The sequence below is a fragment of the Aotus nancymaae genome, unplaced genomic scaffold (assembly GCF_030222135.1).
Source record: "Aotus nancymaae isolate 86718 unplaced genomic scaffold, 86718_ANA_hifiasm-v0.15.2.pri h1tg000062l, whole genome shotgun sequence".
Lineage (NCBI taxonomy): Eukaryota > Metazoa > Chordata > Mammalia > Primates > Aotidae > Aotus > Aotus nancymaae.
Window position 1 is genome coordinate 40815160 of NW_026988476.1, and position 21977 is coordinate 40837136.

General features: G+C 36.8%; 1 protein-coding gene across 4 annotated transcripts in view; it reads right to left on the reverse strand.

Annotated features, from left to right (window-relative positions):
- Nucleotides 1–21977, reverse strand: part of DMXL2 (Dmx like 2) — a 175338-nt gene that overhangs the window by 89850 nt on the left and 63511 nt on the right. For all 4 annotated transcript variants that reach the window (XM_021673156.2, XM_021673154.2, XM_021673155.2 and 1 more), the window contains exons 10-14: nucleotides 20886–21125; nucleotides 20132–20403; nucleotides 18805–19501; nucleotides 18335–18456; nucleotides 1346–1435 (exon numbers count right to left, since the gene is read on the reverse strand). In XM_021673156.2, the coding sequence (XP_021528831.2) occupies nucleotides 1346–1435; nucleotides 18335–18456; nucleotides 18805–19501; nucleotides 20132–20403; nucleotides 20886–21125 (1421 nt within the window). The remainder of the gene's footprint in view (nucleotides 1–1345; nucleotides 1436–18334; nucleotides 18457–18804; nucleotides 19502–20131; nucleotides 20404–20885; nucleotides 21126–21977) is intronic.

Genomic DNA, 21977 nt, shown 5'->3' on the forward strand with positions numbered 1-21977 from the left:
TGTGAGAGCAGACTATATTAACAGCCCATGGTAAGGAGTGCAAAGGAGGCTAAAGTAGGGAATGAATTTAACATCTAATCCATTAAAATTAAGTTATCTATAGAAAAGAAGCAAATCCACTCTTCTTCTACATCCCTATGGAGTAGAAAAAAGAAATCACAGGTTGAATCTGAAGAAGGTACGGCACTGGGGATTAAAAAGTTAAGCATTCCCAGGAGGTATTAGCAATATGAGTCTGGCAGCCCCAGTTCTGCTATCAAGAGATGATGTGGTAATTTATCTATATTAGCAGAAATGATTACATTTTCCCCAAGAGAAAGTGTGATACACCAAAGAAAAATTATGATATAACTCTATACTTCTATCCATAGTTGGATCTTTTTTCATTTCCTTGTTTAAAACTACTGGTAGCTTCCTTACCAAACTAATCCTTTTTATATTTGAAATGAATGCCAGTTCTATCCCTTAGACGATTAACATAGTCCTAAAGAAACAAATATCCTGAGGGCTAAAATGGGTTTTACACCTCCCCGTAGGGAGAAGGGTTCTCCTTCTTTCCTAGGTAGTAGCTAGGGAAGAATACAGACTGCACAAAGGACCTGATATTAAAAAATAAATGTCCACTTTGATCTGACTTTCATCTGCATTTTTAAAGACCTCATACAAGTACCCAACATGGGGCCTAACAAGGCAAATACTCTGAAGCTGAGGTTACCCCCTACTGAGCTGAAAAGAGTAATAATATAAAATGAGAAAGCACAACCCAAACCTCTATGCAGCTGCACTGTATTTTCTCTCAGCACTTCAAGATCAGGGTCATGGTTTCTCAAACTGAATCAAATTTCCTTTAAACAGGAAATAAAGTTAAAAATACAATTCAACTGGAGAAAAAGAATTCCTTTTTAAAAAATTTTTATTTCAATACCTTTTGGGGTACAAGGGGTTTTTCATTACATGGGTGGACTATATAGTAGTGAATTCTGAGATTTTAGTGCACCCATCACCCAAGTAGTGTACACTGTACCTAATATGTAGTTTGTTTAATCTCTAGTCCAATTTCGACCCTCCCCCTTCTAATTCTCTAAAGTCTACTTTATTGCTCTGTATGCCTTTGCGTACTCATAGTTTAGCTCCCACTTATAAGCGACAACATATGGTTCTTGGTTTTCCAAGGAGAAAAATAATCCCTACATCATTAATAGATTTTCACTAGGAGAATCAACAGAAGTTGTATGCATTTAATATCAAACAAGAAAATTATTCTGAGAATGACATGTATCATATACATATAAAACACCGTGGGATAAAGTATAAGAATATCACTAATTTATAAGCATGTTTTTACTTGGTTGGTTATTGCATCGAGTTCAATAATGCAGCCAGGTCGAGCAGTAGACTGTTGGCTCACAATATTAAACACTTCTCCAATAAGTTTCTGTAAATAAAAAACAAAATATTAATGACCAACAACTTATGAATCTACTATCAATATGATACAGCATCTTGGACATTTAAGGCCCCCTCAATATTCACTGATTGGCAATGGAACTTAATACATTCAAAGAAATATTTCAACTTTCATATTCATTCTCATGTTTAAAGTTAACAAAGCAGAGAGAAAACTTGATAGTGTTTATAAAAATAGTATATAACTTCAAGGCATCATATCTTCTTCATTTTTGCAACCTGAAAGCCCAAGATAGACATGGCTGAAGACCGGCCCAATGTCTGAGTGGTCTGCAGATGTGCAATCCCATTGAAAAGTACAACCCTGCTAACCTAAAGGTATGGGCAATGGTTGAGAAGAATTGAGTCTCTTGTGTCTTGAGATGAGGATGTATGAGTTAACACATGAAGCCTAACTTTGGATCCCCAAAGCCCCAAAACTTTCTGCTAAAAAGAAGAGTCCTCCTCACTCATGTTCCAACCAGCTTTCTCTTGCCTAAAAACCTTGCAGTAACTTCATCTGAGACAGCTGCCTCAGAAAGGGATGCCCATTCTCCTCAGCACCCACCTCCACCACTTTTCACTACCTCAAGGCCAGTAAGAGGGGTTACAGGCTAGATATAAGCACAAGGTCAGGGAGAAAACAGCATATACACAGTAGTTATAGGACCTTTCTTATTTCTATCAGTAGGAGTTCAGAACGCATGTAAGAAAATTGCACCTAGGGTTAATAGATAAAAAGAAAAAAATATGTAGTTAGGTAGGGCTGAATTTATTGATATGGGTATAGTCACCCAAGATTCATGATTTAAAGTGTTAGCTCAGACACCTAGAAATGGTGTGTTAACAGGGCAGGGTGCAGTGGCTCATGCCTGTAATCCCAGCACTTTGGGATACCGAGGCATGTGGATCACCTGAGGTCAGCAGTTTGAGACCAGCCTGGCCAATATGGTGAAACGCTGTCTCTACTAAAAATACAAAAATTAGCCAGGAGTGGTGGAAGGCACCTGTAATCCCAGCTACTGGGGAGGCTGAGGCAGGAGAATCACCTGAACCTGGGAGGCGGAGGTTGCAGTGAGCAGAGATCGTGCCGCTGCACTCCAGCCTGGGCAACAGAGTGAGACTCCTCCATCTCAAAAACAATAAAGAAAAGAAATGGTGTTAACAGTCTGCTGGGTTTGCATTGAAATCTGGACTCAACTGTGGTCTATAGTTGGTGACGCAAAAACGGTGAAATTTTTCTAGCACACAACAAAGCTTTGCCACTTAAAGTGTAGCCGATGGACAGCAGTGACAGGAAGCTTTTTATGAATGCATACATACTCCCTGAAACTAAGGTATCTGTATTTTAACAAGACTTCCACAGGATTCATGTGTATACTAAAGTTTAAGAAATACTGCTGTAGATCACTGATTCTCAATCTTGGCCGCACACTGAATCACCTGGAGAACTTTAACAATCAGTGATGCTTAGGTCCCACTCACAGACACTGAGGTGCTTCCAATATGCAGCCAAGGTTGAGATCTCCTCACAGGAACAAATATGCATTCTAGCTAAGGATTTGCTTTCCCTGCCCATAACTCTCTGCCAGCACTATAACTAACAGACTTACTGAACATTACCATTACAGAATTCTACAGAATCCCACTCAACATCACCTCCAACCAAGGAACTCATTTTATAGTGGAAGATACTACTGGAATTAGAATGAAGTAAGTGAAGCCTTTACTGTGGGGGCAAAATTTAAAAGAGTGTCCAAAAATTTAATAATCAAGAAAAACAATATTTTAATGCAATGTTTTTCAAAAATCAAAATTAATGTAAACAATTCATAATGAGCAAAATATCAAACATTTAAATACAGGACCCAATAGTGTCTTAATGAGCTATACTGACGCCATTACTGTGCATCAAAACTGCACTTACATGTTTTGATGTTTGGTTTTTTTTTTTTTGAGACAGAGTCTTGCTCTGTCACTAGGCTGAAATGCAGTGGCACAACCTCCGCCTCCCAGGTTCGAGCAATTCTCCTGCCTCAGCCTTCCAAGTAGCTGAACCACAGGCACGTGTCACCATCCCCAGCTAACTTTTGTATTTTTAGTAGAGGCAGTGTTTCACCACGTTGGCCAGGATGATCTTAATCTCCTGACCTCGTGATCCACCCGCCTTGGCCTCCCAAAGTGCTAGGATTACAGGCATGAGCCACTGCGCCCGGCCATATTTTTTCAACAGTCAACATTTTTGTTTTCTTTTTTCAGTGTCTTGCTCTATTGACCTCCAACTCCTGGGCTCAAGTGGTCCTCCTGCCTCAGCTTCCCAAGTAGTTAGGACTACAGGTGCACGCAACATGCCTGACAATTTTTTTAATTTTTTTGTAGAGACAGGGTCTTGCTATGTTGCTCAGGCTGGTGTCAAACTCTTGGCCTCAAACACCTCAGCCTCCCAAAGTACTGGGATTATAGGCATAAGGATGTAGTTAACTTTTTCCCAGAACATTAAAGTAGTTGAAAAATGCTAAAAAATTGAAAAGTAGGCATATTAAAACTCACATTATTACTTAAGTTTAAATTTATTTATACCAGAAATTGGATTAATTATAGTTTTATTTTTCTGGCTTTAATGGAAACAAACACATTAATAATATTTTCAGAATCTCCTTCTTTGCTTATCTGGTTTTGACAAAGTCTCTCCTTTTTTTTTTGAGATGGAGTTTCACTCTTGTTGCCCAGGCTGGAGCGCAATGGCGCGATCTCAGCTCACTGCAACCTTCACCTCCCAAGTTCAAGTGATTCTCCTGTGTTAGCCTCCCAAGTAGTTGGGTCTACAGTTATCCGCCACCACATCTGGTTAATTTTTGAATTTTTAGTAGAGACAGGGTTTCACCATGTTGGCCAGGCAGGCGTCAAACTCCTGACCTCAGGTGATACACCCGTCTTGGCTTCCCAAAGTGCTAGGATTACAGGTATAAGCCACCGCACCCAGCCCTTAATTACATTTTAAGGGCATCATTCTAACTCCTATGTTGAGAACAGACTTTGAGATAGCAGAGCAAAATCATAAAGAAAGCAATATAAATTTTTCACTATCTAACCTATAACTTCCTAACCAGTCTCATCTATTTCCAACAGCCATTCACATTCTATGCTATGGCTGTAGTAAACTACTTACAGTTTACTATGCACATTCTTATACTTCTGTGCATTTTTAGTTGCTGTTGTCTCTACTTGAAATATTCTTTTCCTCCTTCACTTTCACATCTTACCCATTCAGAGAGTCTCATCTCAGTTATCTCCACCAGAAATTCTTTCCTAACCACCACAGTCTGGATTAAGTGTTGCTTCTAAATATAAGAAAAGCCATCTTAGCTGACAGCATTGGACAGAGAGAGGATAAATCACTCAGCAAGGTCAGTTAACCCAGAGAATCATTTTTAAAATAATACATATACTTAAAACATTTTATTTTAAACATAAACATATACAAATAACTGGTATTTTGGTGTTGAGTAAGACCTTTGAGTATGGGCTTGCTAATGGGGATTACAGGTCTTTCTTGCATAGGCCACTTCTGTAAGGCCCTTCCTGTATTTTTCAGTTCTTTAAACAGGAACAGGCTGGGCACTGTGGCTCACGCCTGTAATCCCAGCACTTTGGGAGGCTGAGGTGGGTGGATCACCTGAGGTCAAAAGTTCAAGACCAGCCTGGTCAACAAGGTGAAACCCTGTATCTACTAAAAATACAAAAAGTAGCTGGGCGTGGTGGTGGGCACCTGTAATCCCAGCTATTCAGGAGGCTGAGGCAGGAACATTACTTGAACCCAGGAGGCAGAAGGTTGCAGTGAGCCAAGATTGCACCACTGCACTCCAGCCTGGATGACAGAGCGAGACTTGGATTCAAAATAAATAAATAAATACATATATACATACATAAATGGGAGTAAAAACATAAAGACACCTACAAAGCAATGTGAATGCAGTTTTTCTCAATTTCCTCCCTAATCTTTTACAGTTGTTTTGACCATGCCTAAAGAATTATTTTTAGCAAAACTGCTTCCAAAGCAGTTATTTTTATTAAAAACATTCACATTTTTTATACTCACATCAATTTATATAGTATTTAATTAAGTTACAGAATGACACTAATGTGTGTAACTTGACATATACAAGGTTGACAATAAACACAGCTGGCTTTTGAGAAACAGTCAACATAGTTGTAAGAGCTTAGTCTCTAGAAATAAGCTGCCTGGGTTCAAATCCTGGTTCTACCATTGCTAGATGACTAAACTGGGACAAGTAATTAAGTTTCTCTATGCTTCAGTGTTCTTACTGCTAAAGTATGGACAGTGATTTTACATTTTTCTTAAGGTTACCAGGAAGGTTGAGTTAATATATGCAAAGCATTTAGGAGAGAGCCTGACATATAATAATCACCAGATAAAAGTTTGCTATTATTATAACTGGTAATGGTATTTTTTTTCAGGTTAAGTAACTTGCCCAGCTATTATTATTGTTAAGGCTACAGCTCAACTTGTGGAATCAATTAAGGCCTGGTATACTGTTCCCTAAGAGCATCCATCCTATATTTTATAGAAGGAATAGGCAGCATCAATGAACCCAGTGAGCTGGCTTAAGTGGAGGCCAATTAAATGAGTTTCACACCCTGAAATTAGCCTTTTCTTCTAATTTACCACTTATTACATACTCTATGTACATATTTATATGACTCTATAGATACAAGATCCTTGAAAGTAGGGCCTACTTCTGTTCATTTAAACACTCTTAGCACCTGGTACAATATGCACATTTATTCTTCTATGTACTACAGGTAATGCACAGTGAGTCCTCAATAAAAATTAAAGATTGAGTAAATAAATTACTGAGTGAAAACAAATTACACTTTAGATCATTCCTCCTCTAAAAGCTTGTTTTTACTAATAGCAGCACACACTACGTCACCCTATCTTTCAACACAACACAACTTCTCCCTTATTTATTTGTAGAATACTTCAGTAAGTACTTACTAAATACATGAATGAATGGATGTTACCCATCTAGCATCACTGGGTGAAGATATTCAAGTTATTTTTTAGGCACCAAAACAATCTTCAATATTTTAAATGGAATTTTTAAAAAAACCTTAATCCCTGTCTTCATAAAAAGCTTGCTAAACATAAATCTTTTCTTGATGACTGACAAGTCACATTTATGAATATTAATTATTACTAATGCCTTTAGGATCCAATGACTTCAAGTACTTTCTTTGTAATAATAAATCCCAAATGTGCACTGGTACCTAATGCGGAACATTAGGAATATCTCCAATTGCTTGTAAAAGTTATCTAAACCAAACTTAGCGGCTGGGTGTGGTGGTTCCCACCTGCCTATAATCCCAGCACTTGGGAGGCTGAGGTGGGTGGATCACTTGAGGTCAGGAGTTCAAGATCAGCCTGGCCAATATGACGAAACCCTATCTCTACTAAAAATACAAAAATTAGTCAGGCATGATGGCACGTGCCTGTAGTCTCAGCTATTCAGGAGGCTGACGCACGAGAATCTCTTGAACCTGGGAGGCATAAGGTTGCAGTGAGCCAAGATGGCAACATTGCATTCCAGCCTGGGTAACAGAGTGAGACTCTGTTTCAAAAAAAATAAACAAACAAACAAATAAACCAAACTTAGGAATCTAAAACCAAGGTCACCTCACATTCAACATGTCCCAAATTTAAGTTGTTGTAAATACCTCAAAACTATCTTGCCATAGCTACTGGAACAACTATCAAAACTAGAAACCTTAGAATCCTCTGTTTTCATATCCATATTAAAGCAACTACTAAGCTCTGCTCTTCTCCTTTCCTAGCTATGAAATTCCATCTAGATCAGGTTTGTTTTACCACATGCTCAGTTGACCTCAACAGACTCCCTGCTATCTTCATGCTTTCAGTACCTACCAACTCTACTCCACCCTGCAAATTAATCACTTTATTTCCCTTCCTGTGCTCCCTAAGTCTACCCTTTTATCTACAGAACAAAATTTATAGCTTTCAGGTATCTGTCACAAAATTTTTAAAAAGCTAGCCTTTATTCGGCATCTACTAAAAATCTCATTTGAGGAAAAGGAGAGTATGTGACAACTTCTTGCTACATTTTGCCTCACAATTAGTAGAAGTAAGAGAACTGTTACTCTAAAAAGAAAACCAAAAAGATGTGCAGAAATAATGGAAATGTGACAGAAAGCAGTCACATCATCTTAAGCATTTAAGACTGCAAGTAAGGGCAAGACTCTGTGGTCTATATTTTAGAAAGGTAAAACATCCCAGAATGCCTTACAGCATGGGGGTCTCAAAGTCAAAATGGCTCAAGGAAGTCTTGGAGGCTCAAGCAACTTTGAAAGTTTCTAACTATGCAACCACAAATATAACTGATGAGAAAAGAAAGTTGATCAGTGTAGTGGGTTGAATAGTGTTCCCCCAAAATTCATGTCCACCCAGCATCTCAGAATGTAACCTTGTTATGAAGTAGGGTCTTGCAGACATAACTAGTTTAAGAAAAGGTCGTATTGGATTACAGGAGATGCAAAATCTAACAACTGGTATCCTTACAAAAAGAGGATACACAGAGACACTCAGAAGGAAGAAGGCCATGTAAAGACCAAGGCAGACTGCAGTGATGCAGCTACAAGCCAAAGAACACCAAGGACCAGGAGCAATCTAGGAAGAAGCAAGGAAGGATCCTCCCTTTGAATATCAGAAAGAGCACGGCCTTGCCAACACCTTGAATTTGAACTAAATGCATATACACCAAAGAACAGTGCTGCAAACTATGTGAAGCAAAAGTTCATAGAAGTAAAGGAGAAATAGACAAATTCACAATTATAGTTGAAGACTGCAACACCTCACTCTAAAGATTTGATAGAACAACCAGGGACAAAATCAGTAAAGATACAGAAGAACTCAACAACTCCATCAATCAAAACGCTCTACCCACCAACAACAAAATACAGTTTTTTAAGTGCTAGTGGAACATGTACTAAAACAGATCAGGTCCTGGGCATGAAACAAACTTCAACAAATTAAAAAGGGCTGAAATCGTACAGCACATTCTTCTACCATGATGGAATCCAACTAGAAACCAGTAACAGGAAGACCACCAAACACTTAGAAGCTAAATCACACATTTCTAACTAACTGAGGATCGAACAGAAATTCTCAAAGGAAATCAAAACATATATTGACCTAAATGAAAATAAAAATACTACATATAAAAATATTAAAGCAGTGCTGAGTGAAAAATTTGTAAGTACTAAATGTATACTTTAGAAAATAAAAAAAATTAAAATCAATAAGCTAAGCTCCTGTCTCATAAACCTAGAAAAAGAACCAAAAAAAAAAAAAAAAAAAGCCCAAAGCAAGCAGAAGGAAGTGATAAAGAGCAGAAATCACTGAAAATAAAAATGAAAACATAAGAGAAACAAAGAGCTCAATGAAACAAGAAGCTGATCTTTAAAAATATCAAGAAAATTAACAAACCTAGAGGAGAACTTCCTCAACTTGATGAAGAATATCTACAAATAAACCAACAGCTGGAAGTAGGAGTACAGGAAGATGGCAGAATAGAAGGCTCCACCAATTATCCCCCCCAGCAAGAACACTAATTTTACCACTACACAAAAAAAAGCACCTTCATAAGAACCAAAAATCAGGTAAGCACTCATGGTACCCAGTTTTGACTTCCTATTGCTGAAAGAGGCACTAAAGAGGTAGGAAAAACACTCTTGAATCACCAACACCACCCTTCTCCCACATCCTGGCAGTGGTGGTGTGGTGCTGAGAGAGTTTCTGTGCACTGGGGAAAGGAAGAGCAAACAACTGTGAGGTCCTTAAGAAAACACTGGCAGTAGTCTGGAAGTACTCCCCATAGGCCTGAGGTGGTGGTGGCCACAGGGTGAGGCTCATCTGCCTTTGGAAAGGGGAGAGAAGAGTTGGAGGGACTGTGTCTTGTGGTTTGAGTATCAGCTCAGCCAAGTACAATAGAACACCAGGTAGACCTGCTAAGGTTACTGACTCTGCTCCCAGGCTCACAGATGATACTTCTGGACCAGCCCAGTGCAGGGGGAACTCATCACCCTAAAAGGAAGGACACAGGCCAGGCTGACTTTGCTACCTGTTGACTGCAGGAGCCCCAGGGCTTTGAGAGAACATAGGCGGTAGGTGGGGAGTGGTTACAGCAGGCCTTGGGCAAGAACCAGTGCTGTGCTGGCTTCAGGTGTGACCCAGTACAGTCCTAAAGGTGATAGCCACAGGGTGCTTATGTCACTGCACCCCCAACTCTAGGTGGCTCAGGTGACAGAGAGACAGAGAGAGAGAAAGAAAGAGAGAGAGACGGAGAGAGAGAGAGACACAGAGAGAGAGAGAGAGAGAGAGAGAGAGAGAGAGAGATTGTTTGGAATAAAGTAAGGGAAGAGAACAAGAGTCTCTGCCGGTAATCCAGAGACTTCTTCCAGATCTTGTCCAAGACCATTAAGGAGGCAGTACTTCTATGAGTCTGCAAAAACCACAGCATTACTGGGCTTGGGGTCCCCCGAAAGCAGATACAGCTTAGATCGCATCACCCAAGCCTTTTAAGTATCTGGAAAGCCTTCCCAAGAAGGATAGATACAAGTAAGCCCAGACTGTGAAGACTACAACAAACACCTAATTCCTCAATGCTCACACACCAAAGAACATCTACAAGCATCAAGACAATTCAGGAAAACATGATCTCACCAAATGAACTAAATAAGGCACCAGAGACCAATACTGGAGAAACAGAGATATGTGACTTCCAGAAAGAAAATTCAAAATAGCTGTTGGGAGGAAACTCAAAGAAATTCAAGATAGCACAGACAAGAAATTCAGAATTCTATCAGATAAATTTAAGAAGGAATTTAAATATTGAAAAAAAATCAAGCAGAAATTCTGGAGCTAAACAATGCAACTGGCATACTGAAGAATGCAATAGCAGAATTAAGCAAAAGAAAGAATTTGTGAGTCTGAAGACAGGCTATTTGAAAACACACAAAGGAGACAAAAGAAAAATGAATAAAAACAATGAAGTACATCTACAGGATCTAGAAAATAACCTCAAAAAGGCAAATTTAAGAGTCAATGACCTTAACAAGGAGGTAGAGAAAGAGATAGGGTAGAAAGTTCATTCAAAGGGATAGTGGCAGGGAAATTCCCAAGCCTAAAGAAATATATCAATATCCAAGTACAAGAAGATTATAAAACACCAAGCAGATTTAACCCAAAGAAGACTACCTCAAGGCAGTTAATAATCAAACTCTCAAAGATCAAGGATAAAGAAAGGATCCCAAAAGCAGCAAGTGAAAAGAAACAAATAACATACAATGGAGCTCCAATATGTCTGGCAGCAGAATTTTCAGTGAAAACCCTACAGGCCAGGAGAGAAAGGCACGACACATTTCAAGTGCTGAAAGAAAAAAAATTTACCCTAGAACAGTGTATCTAGTAAAAATATCCTTCAAACATGAAGGAGAAATAAAATTTTTTTCCAGACAGACGAAAACTGAGGGATTTCATCAACACCAGACCTGTCATACAAGAAATGCTAAAGGAGTACTTAAATCAGAAAAAAGAGAACATTAATGAGCAATAAGAAGTCATCTGAAGGTACAAAACTCACTGGTAATAGTAAGTACACAGAAAAACACAGAATATTATTACACTGTAACTGTGATGTGTAAACTGAAGGTAGGTAGAAAGACTAAATGATGAATCAATCAAAAATAATAACTACAACTTTTCAAGATACAGACAATACAAAAAGATATAAATAGTAACAACAAAAAGTTGTAGCAGGACAAAGTTAAGGAGTAGAGCAAAATGTCTTTTTGCTTTTTTATTTATGCAAACAGTATTAAGACATAATTAGCTTAAAATAATGGGTTGTAAGATAGTATATGCAAGCCTCATGGTAATGTCAAACTAGAGAACATAGAGGGACTACACCAAAAATAAAAAGCAAAAAACTAAATTATATCACCAGTGAAAATCGCCTTCACTAAAAGAAAGACAGGAAGAAAACAAAGAAGGAAGAGAACACCACAAAACAACCAGAAACAAATAACAAAATGGCAGGAGTTAAGGCCTTACTTATGAATGTAAATGGACTAAATTCTCCAATCAAAAGACATACAGTGGCTGAATGGGTAAACAAGATCTAATAATCTCTTGCCTGCAAAATACACACTTCACACATAACGACACACATAGACTGAAAATAAAGGGATGGGAAAAGATATTCCATGCCAATGGAAACCAAAAAAGAGCAGAAATAGCTATATTTATATCAGATAGATATACTGATATCAGTATCATTATATGTCTGATACTGTATATTAGACAAAATAGTTTTAAGACAAAAACTAAGAAGAGACAAAGTAGGTCACTATATAATGCTGAAGGGGTCAGTTCAGCAAGAGAATATAACAATTTTAAATATATATGCACCCAATGCTAAAGCACCCAGATATATCAAGCAAATATTAGAGCTACAAAAAGAGACTCTAATATAATCATAGCTGTAGATTTCAACATCACTCAGAATTGGACATATCTTCTAGACAGAAAATCAACAAAGAAACATCAGACTTAATCTGTACTATCCAAAAAAAGGGATCCAACAGATATTTACAAAATATTTCATCCAAGAGCTACAGAATATACACTCTTTTCCTTAGCATATGGATCATTCTCAAGGACAGATCACATGTTAGGTCACAAAACAAGTCCTAAATCATTTTTTAAAAAATGAAACAATATCAAGCATCTTCTCTGACTACACTGGAACAAAACTAGAAATCAATAACAAGAAATTTTGGAAACTGTATGAACACCTGAAAATTAAACAATATGTTCCTGAATGACAAGACAGTCAATGAAGAAATTTAAAAGAAAATTGAAAAATTTCTTGAAACAAATGATAATGAAAATATGACATACAAAAATCTATGGGATATTGCAAAAGCAGTACTAAAAGAGGGAAGTTTATAGCTATCTGTGCCTACATCAAAAAATAAGAAAGACTTCGAATAAACAACCTAACAATGAATCTTAAAGAACTAGAAAAGCAAGAGCAGACCAAACCCAAAATTGGTAAAGGAAAAGAAATAATAAATAACAGAGCACAAATAAATGAAATTGAAACAAAGAAAACCATATAAAGATCAACAAAACAAAAAATTAGTTTTTTGAAAAGATAAAACAAAGTTGACAAACTTTTTCCCAGACTAAGAAAAAGAAAGAGAAGACTCAAATAAATAAAATCAGAGATGAAAAAGGGGATACTACAACTGATGCCAAAGAAATTCAAAGGATCAATAGTGGCTACTATGAGCAACTATATGCCAGTAAATTGAAAAATCTACAAGAAATGGACAAATTCCTAGACACATACAACCTACTGAGATTGAACCACAAAGAAATCTAAAACCTGAATAGACCAGAAACAAATAACAAGATCAAAGCCATAATAAACAGTCTCTTAAGTAAAGAAGAGCCCAGGACCCAATGGCTTCACTGCCACCAGGTATGCTGGCTCACACCTGTAATCCCAGCATTTTGGGAGGCTGAGGCAGGCGGATCATGAGGTCAGGAGATCGAGATCATCCTGACTAACACAATGAAACTCTGTCTCTACTAAAAATACAAAAAAAAAAAAAAAAAAAAAATTAGCTGGGAGTGGTGGCATGTGCCAGTATTCCTAGCTATTCAGGAGGCTGAGGCAGGAGAATTGCTTGAACCCAGGAAGCAGAGGCTGTAGTGAGCTGAGATCACTCCACTACACTCCAGCCTGGGCAACAGAGTGAGACTTCATCTCAAAAAGAAAAAAAAGTAATCTCATTTACAATAGCCATACATAAAATTAAGAACCTAGGAATTCACCAAAGAAGTGAAAGGTCCCTAAGGAAAACTGTAAAACACTGATGAAAGAAATTAAAGAGGACAACAACAAAAAAAGGCAAGATATTCCATGTTCAAGAATCAATATTGTTAAAATGTCCATACGACCCAAAGCAATCTACAGATTCAATGCAATCCCTATCAAAACACCACTGACATTCTTTATAGAAATTTAAAAAACAATCTAAAATTTAAATGGAACCACAACAGACACAGAATAGCCACAGCTATCCCAAGCAAAAAGAACAAAACTGGAAGAATATTATCTGACTTCAAATTATACTACAGAGCTACAGTAATCAAAACAGCATGGTACTAGCACAAAAACACACACATGGACCAATGGAACAGAATAGAGAACCCAGACATTAATCCACACCCCCAAAGTGAATTCATTTTTGACATAGGTGCCAAGAACATACACTGGAGAAAAGACAAGTCTCTTCAACAAATGATGCCAGGAAAACAGATATCCATAAGCAGAAGAATAAAACCAGACCCCTCTCACTAACCACATACAAAAATCAAATCAAGACTTAAAGACTTAAATCTAAGACCTCAAACTATGAAACTACTACAAGGTAACACTGGGCAAAGTTTCCAGGACATCAGTCTCTGCAAAGATTTCCTGAGTAATACTGGACAAGCACAGGAGACCAAAGCAAAAATACACTAATGGGATCACATCAAGTTAAAAAGCACAGGATATAGTCAACAAAGTGAAGAGACAACTGACAGAATGAGAGAAACTATCTTCAAACTACTCATCTGACAAGGGATTAATAACCAGAACACACAAGAAGCTCAAACAACTCTATAGGAAAAAATCTAATAATCTGATCAAAAAATGGGCAAAATATTTGAAAGATATTTCTCAAAAGAAGACATAAAAATGGTAAACAGACATATGAAAAGGTGCTCAGTATCACAGATCATCAGAGAAATGCAAATCAAAACTACAAGGAGATATCACCTCACCCCAGTTAAAACGGCTTATATCCAAAAGAGAGGCAATAACAAATGTTGGCACGGATGTGGAGAAAAGGGAACCCTCTTACGCTATTGGTGGGAATGTAAATTAGTACAACCATGATAGAGAACAGTTTGAAGTTTGCTCACAAAACTAAAATAGAGCTACTATAGAATCCAGCAATTCCACTGCTAGGCATATACTCAAAAGAAAGATAGTAAGTAGACTGAAGAGGTATCTGCACTCCCATGTTTGTTGCAGCTCTGCAAAATAGCTGAGATTTAAGTATCCATCAACAGATGAATGGATAAAGAAAAAAAATGTGGTACTTATACATAACAGAGTATTATTCAGCCATAAAAAAGAATGAGATTCAGTCATTTTGCAGCAACATAGATGAAACTGGAGGTTGTTACTTTAAGTAAAATAAGCCAGGCACAGAAGTACAAACATTGCTTGTCCTCACTTATTTGTGGGAGCTAAAAATCAAAACAGTTGGACCCATGGAGACAGGGAGTAGAAGGATAATTACCAGAGGCTGGGAGAGGTAGTGAGGGATTGGCAGGGAGGTAGGGATGGTTGATGGGAACAACAACAAAAAAAATAGACTGAATAAGACCTAGTATTTGATAGTACAACAGAGCAAGTATAGTCAGTAATTTAACTGCTCATTTTTAAATAACTAAAAGTATAATTAGATCATTTGTAACGCAAAGGATAAATGTATGAGGTAATGGATACCCCATTTTCCATGATGTGATTATTATGAACTGCATGCCTATATCAAAACATCTCATGTACCCCACAAATATATACATCTACTATGTATCCACAAAAATTTAAAAAATTCTTTTTAAAACCTGCAACTAACATTGTATGTAATGGTAAAAGATTGAATGCTTTTCCCCTAAAAATGGGAAGAAGGCAAGCACATCCAATCTCACATCTTGTTCAACATAGTGTTGGAAGTTTTAGTCACTGCAACAAAGTAAGAAAAATAAAACCCATTCAGATTAGAAAGGAAGAGATAAAATTATTTCCATTTATAATGAGATGATTATCTACATGGAAAAGCCCGAGAAATCTACCAAAAGCACTCCTACACCTATTACATGCATTCAGCAATGTTACAGGATACAAGATAAACATATAAAATTCAACCGTAGTCATTCTGGCAATGACTACATGGACGCCAAAATTAAAAATACAGTACTATTTACAATGAGTAGAGTAAATGAAATACTTATATATAAAACTAACAAAACATTCATAGGACATGCATGCTGAAAACCATAGGAGAGGGAGATAGGGGATACTACTGAAAGTTGTTTACATTATACATAGTGTGTGTGTGTGTGTGTGTGTGTGTGTGTGTGTGTGTGTCTGTGTGAGAGAGACAGAGAGAGAGAGAGATTGAGGATACTACTGAAAGTTGTTTACATTACATATATTGTGTGTGTGCGTGTGTGTTCGTGTGGGTGGGTGGGTGGGTGGGTGGATGTGTGGGTGTGGGTATTTAGAGATGGGGGCCTCACTATGTTGCCTAGGCTGGTCTTGAACTCATGGGGTCAAGCAACCTTCCCATCTAAGCTTCCCAAAGTGCTGGGAATACAGGTGTGAGCCACCATGCCTGGCTATATTATATTTTAAGTAGTATATTATTATTTGAAGGTGCACTATGAAAGGTTAAAGATGCTTACTACAAATCTTTCAAGAACCACCAAAAACAAAACACTGAATATAATGGAGAACAAATAGAACCATAAGAAAATACTAAATCCCCCAAATCATGGGGAATGCCATCAATGGCAAAAAAAACTAAAAACAAGCAAATATTCCCATATTCAGAATGGAAAACAACATACTTCTGCAGGGCAGACCAAGGAGCTTAATGTCTATCTAGTACAATGTTTTGGTCATCAAGAGATGTCAAGGTGTATACATTATACCTATCAGATATTAAAACAAATCACCTTATGTAACTTTGACTTTCTTCTTTGACTGTAGAAGGTAGAAAGAGTGTATTTTATGTCAGCAAAGTACACGACAAGCTGTCTCATAGAAATCCTTGAAACAAAATGGAAAACATTTCAAAAAATAAAAATGGAGAAAGATTTCAAATGTATACTGCTAGTCTCTTCCTTCAAACCTTCCTGTTTATCATATTAATAACTGACTCAGATGATGTAGATATAACATTTATCAAAGAGGCTGGTGACATAGTCATAAAGCAATAACAAATATATTAAATAACATAATCCAGATTCAAAAAGATACTGACAGACTGGACTGTTTAGTTGTGCTTAGCAAGATGAAACGTAATTGGAAAAATAGGTCTACATTTGGACCCCAAATTCAAATGCACAAATATAGAATAGAGAAGACAAGGCTTAGCAGAGGGCAGGGAGGGGGAACGACTTGGGGATGTTGAGAGTCAGCTCATGATGAATCAATTACATACAAAGAATGTGGAGTGACTGTCAAAACATAAATGTATCTAATGAGAGAGGTCACAATATTCCTATATTTTAGTCATCCTATAAGGCCCAGAGTACAGACAAACTGAAACCTGCTCAGAAGAGTAACCAGGGTCAAATGTAAACCAGTTAAAGAAACTTGATAGGCACAGGGGGAACAGGTTTGGCCTGAGGTAGAAAGGTTCACGGGTTACAAGAAAGCTGTCTTTAAATATCTTGAGGTGCTCTCATATGTAAGAAATATTACATTTATTCTAAATAGAACGAGCACTAATAAGTAGAATTTACACAAAACAAATAGCACTTCATATGACAGTGTGAGCAATTCAAGGACAGAAAGAGCTGCATTTAGAGTTGAGTTTCCCTCATTGGTGACCAGATGTCAAATTGGCAGGAATGCAGCAGAGGGGAATAAAGCATCAGAAGGCTGGTGAGGCCAGGTGACCATTAAAGTATCTTTCAATTCTACTTCTATGATCCTATTTTTCTAGACTTTCTCTATGCCAAACCTTAGGCTCCAATCCAAATGGTTTTCTCACTGTTTCTGGAACAAGCTTTACACATATACTTTCCTGTATCTGCATTTACTTCCACGTCATTCTCTCACTCAAACAAACACAAAGAATTCTAAATCTTATCCATCCATCAAGAATGAACCCAAATGCTGTCCTTCATAAAGATTTCTATGCCTACCTTAATCTGATCTCTTTCTCCTCTGAATAAGGAAACACTTCTAGGGCCATCCTTTTGGCAATTAATTGCATTCCACCCTTAGACACCTCTTGTTATGTCTTAAACTGTTATTTAACTTTTTATTAATAAGCTCTCTCTTCAACTAAATTAAAAGCTCCTTAAAGGCAGATGTGAAACTTATATTCTGTATTCCCTCTATATCTAGGGGAACATAGTAGATGCTCAAAAATAGTCATTGATTTTCAATAATGGAAATATTTTTATTAGAATAGTTGTTTATATAGGTAAATGGAAAAATCTACTGTTCAACTCTAGATACTAACATGTATGATTTTCAGCTCAGATATAGAACTATCAGAATGAGATGCTGCCACCCACTAATAACAAATTCTAACCAGATAATTTTTTTAAATGGTGAATCAAGCTTGAAAAATTTCCAATTTTCCAACCTAAACATACAGCTGAGTAAAGATGCCTTAAAACCTTTTCTGAGCAAAGTAAAGAGTAATAGAACCAAACTAGAGAGTAAAATATGTTATAAATAATTTTTAAAAATCCTTTTTATTTCTTTTTATGTAAAATATATTAATGTGTGGTGTGTACACTAACATTTTGACTCATATACCTTGGAACACAACTTAGGAAAAAATAATTGTGTCATATATGTTATAAGCAGCCCAGAATATATGCTTACTCCCTAAACAGCAACTAACAAATATAGGTCCTAGACAGTCAAAAGAGAATTCTTTATCACCTTAGTTATATTAATAAAGATTATTAAATACTTACTGAAGATTCTGGGTCTGACAATTCATCCAGTAATTTCCTTGCATCCACTACAGCTTGATAGAGTCTCAGATTTTTGCCATCAGAAGCAACAAAGCAAGCACTTGCAGAATTGCAATATGTGCCTGAGAAAGTAAAACAAGGACTCTGGGTTCTAAACATGTAGTTTATTTTTCTTATAGACTAAAGAAACAAATATTCACACTTTTCTTTTTAGGATTAACCATGGTCTAGAATCATAATTAAACAGGCATAATAAGTAGATACAAAATTATTAACAAAAAATTTAATTTCAAAATAGATTATGACAGAAAAGGTTAAAACCTTCCAAAAGTTCTACAAATAAGTCTCATGCCTGTATTCTGAATATTTATTAAAAATCATCTTAATGACAACAAATATAAACCATTTTGTATATAACAAATAATAGTTTAAAAGCTTTTGCTAATTTCACAATTACAATGAACACTTACCTAGACAGTAACTGGGAATGAGAGTTGGAAGCCACGCCACATTAGAGAACGCTGAGGTATGTAAAGAGTTAATTCGAGCCAATTCTGATACTCCTCCAGTGTATGACAAAGGTCCTATTGGGTCTACACGCCACAGAATAAGTTCACTGTAGATTGCATTTGGGTCATGAAATGTACGAGTTGCTGCATTTCTAAGAGGTTGTTTTGAGGAACCTTTTATATGTTTTACAGGGTCCATTAATCTACTTAATTTATTGTCTGAGTCCCACTGACAATCTAATTCAGGAGTCAATAGAGCATTATGATGAGAGGATGTCAATAACAGTGGTAAAACTGAATGACATGCCAGGTCATTCAGATGAAATCGATGACCACAATACCTAAATTTGTGAGATACAGTTAGAACAGTGGTAAAGGCAGACTTATCAGCAAAAGTTACTGCCCACTGATTTAAAGAACCATCTATGTGTTTAGAGATCATCATTACTGTGGGATCTACGATGTTCATATTTGTACTGTGTGATCCAGAGTGTAGCTGTGATCCATGAGGACTGCCTACAGACATCACCTCTTGGTGTAACACAGCGTGGTGAGAATCTTTTGTTGCATTTATACAGGCATACATCATAATATTTTTACTAAGAGAGCTTGCATCACCAGAGGGAAACGCAACAGGGATCCGAGAAGAAAAAGAAACCTGAAAAACATAATTATATGATTCAGTGCAAATAGTTTACCTCCTCTCAAAAAAAATACTTCTATTCTCAAAATACCAAATCTCAGCGTCTTATCAAAAAATGTCATTTTCAACCATTTCCTTTCTTCTATTTAGGTAATAATCATATCTCTATTCAAGGCCTAAAAGAAGACTGAAGAAGAAAAAGTTCAAGTACTTTCCTTGTACAACAAAATGACCACAGCCACAGATCTAAATAGCAATAAAGTGAAGAGAGATGACAAAGCTTCATTTAGCTCATCAAACTGGGTGTAAGGAGGAGCTTATCCTGAGTCATATTTTCAGGGTAGTTTCTTAATCTTATTCAAAATATTATTAATTCCCCAAAAAAATCAATACATATATTCAAATATTCAGTATTGCATTTCAAAGCCAAATTCATTATGTTTTAACTATATGTTGTAACTAATCAAGTTTGCAGAATTTATAGTCACTGATCCCCTACTCAGATGTTTGTTAAAACCAAAATTTTTTTGGTTTTGGTTTTGACCAAAACTAACGGCATGCTAACTCCACAAAGCATTTATTTATTTTTACTATTTTTTTTCTTTTTACTGTTTCAAGAAAGGCTATTTCATCAATAAAATATACCTGGACTTGTCTAAATATTCCAGGATTATATTCATCCAAGTATTTTACATGCCACACTAGAAAGGTACCATCTACAGGGTGTATTGTAAAAAGCATGTCAGGATTCTTATTCCATTCAGTTAGCAGCATTTCAATCTTCCGATCAAGCAGAACCGTAGGCAGTGGCATTGGTACACTAAGTAGTGAATAGGTTCTAGGACTTCCTTCTCTTTCTCCATCTTCATGTTCTGATGATCCTGTGCCTGCCTCAGATTCTCTATCCAGGGATAAATCTGAATGAGAAAATATATTTATCAATACATGCATTAAATAATAATAATTCATTTACATACTAGACTATAAATAAATGGTATACTATCTTTAGAAACTATAAATCTCTTTTCCAATTTACAGTCAGAGAAAAAAAACAAAGGCAACTTTTGTCTGAATTCAAAGTTACTACAGTTACTACTTTTAGATAAATTAAAATTTCATTCACCCTATCATTATTACTACCATTAGCAAAACGTGTTCCTCAGAAAAGGATATGGCTTCCAAAGACTCAAAGCAGTATGTTATAACAAAATATGTGGCGTTAGATGATGTTTGCAGGCCCTAGCAGAGTGTCTGGTCCAAGGCAGATGGTCAGTAAATACTTGTGGAACAAACAGAAAAAAGGAGGAAGAGTGGGAAGGAAGAATTCAAAAATAAAAGTAGTATACCACAGAAAGTTGTTTACTTTGGAATAAGAAAAATCTGAACACAGGATACTAACCATGGTCTAATTTCATATGTAAACCCCGTTCTCTTTCCTCCTGTGAATGCTCCTCATCTTCTTTATCTGCATCATCACTTTCATGATCTACCTGCTTATCAGAAAGTTTTCGTAACTGATGCATAAATATCTCTGTAGATGACGTAAAGTGAAATTCCTTGTTGTTTAACCAATGAACTACAAAGCCCCCATTTCCATCATCCACATTAAATGCAGTGCCAACCAAGATATTTGGAATATCTGTGGAAATAAAAAAGATTTCAATATAATTTTTTTCTTTCTTTAAAAACATGAGAAGTGCTTACAATGATTAATCTATACAAAGAAAAGGTGCTAAACAAGTCAAGTCAACATAATAGCAGCATTTGTAAAAACTAAGTGAATTTAATGGTAAATGTAAACCTTAAGAACTAATGACAGACTTATATGAAATTAAACTACTAACTTAAAAACAAAATACACGAATGCATCAACCTTCAGTGAATCCTGGACTGGGGACAGGGGATGAAAAATTACAGCAGAAAAGCAGCTATAAAAGAGATAACTGGAGTTGTTTAAACATGAACTGGATATTAGATATTACGGAATTATCATATTCTTGGGTATGATGATACTATGATTATGTGAGAGAATTTTAGGAGATACTTGTTAATGTAAGGGTGATATGCCATGATAGGTGTAACTTACTTTGAAAAGACTAAGAAAACATTTTGGCCGGTGCAGTGACTCATGCCTATAATCCTAGCACTTTGGGAGGCCGAGGCAGGTGGATTGCCTGAGCTCAAGAGTTCGAGACCAGCCTGGGCAACACAGTGAAACCCCATCCCTACTAAAATACAAAAAACTAGCCGGGCGTGGCAGGGTGCACCTGTAGTCCCAGCTACTTGGGAGGCTGAGGCAGGAGAATTGCTTGAACCCAGGAGGTGGAGACTACAGTAAACCGAGGTCATTCCACTGCACTCCAGCCTGGGTGACAGAGCAAGACTCCGTCTCCAAAAAAAAAAGAAAAAGAAAACATTGTACACACACAGAGAAACATTTACCACATATAAAGCAACTGTGGCAAAATGCTAACAATTGTTGAATCAAAGT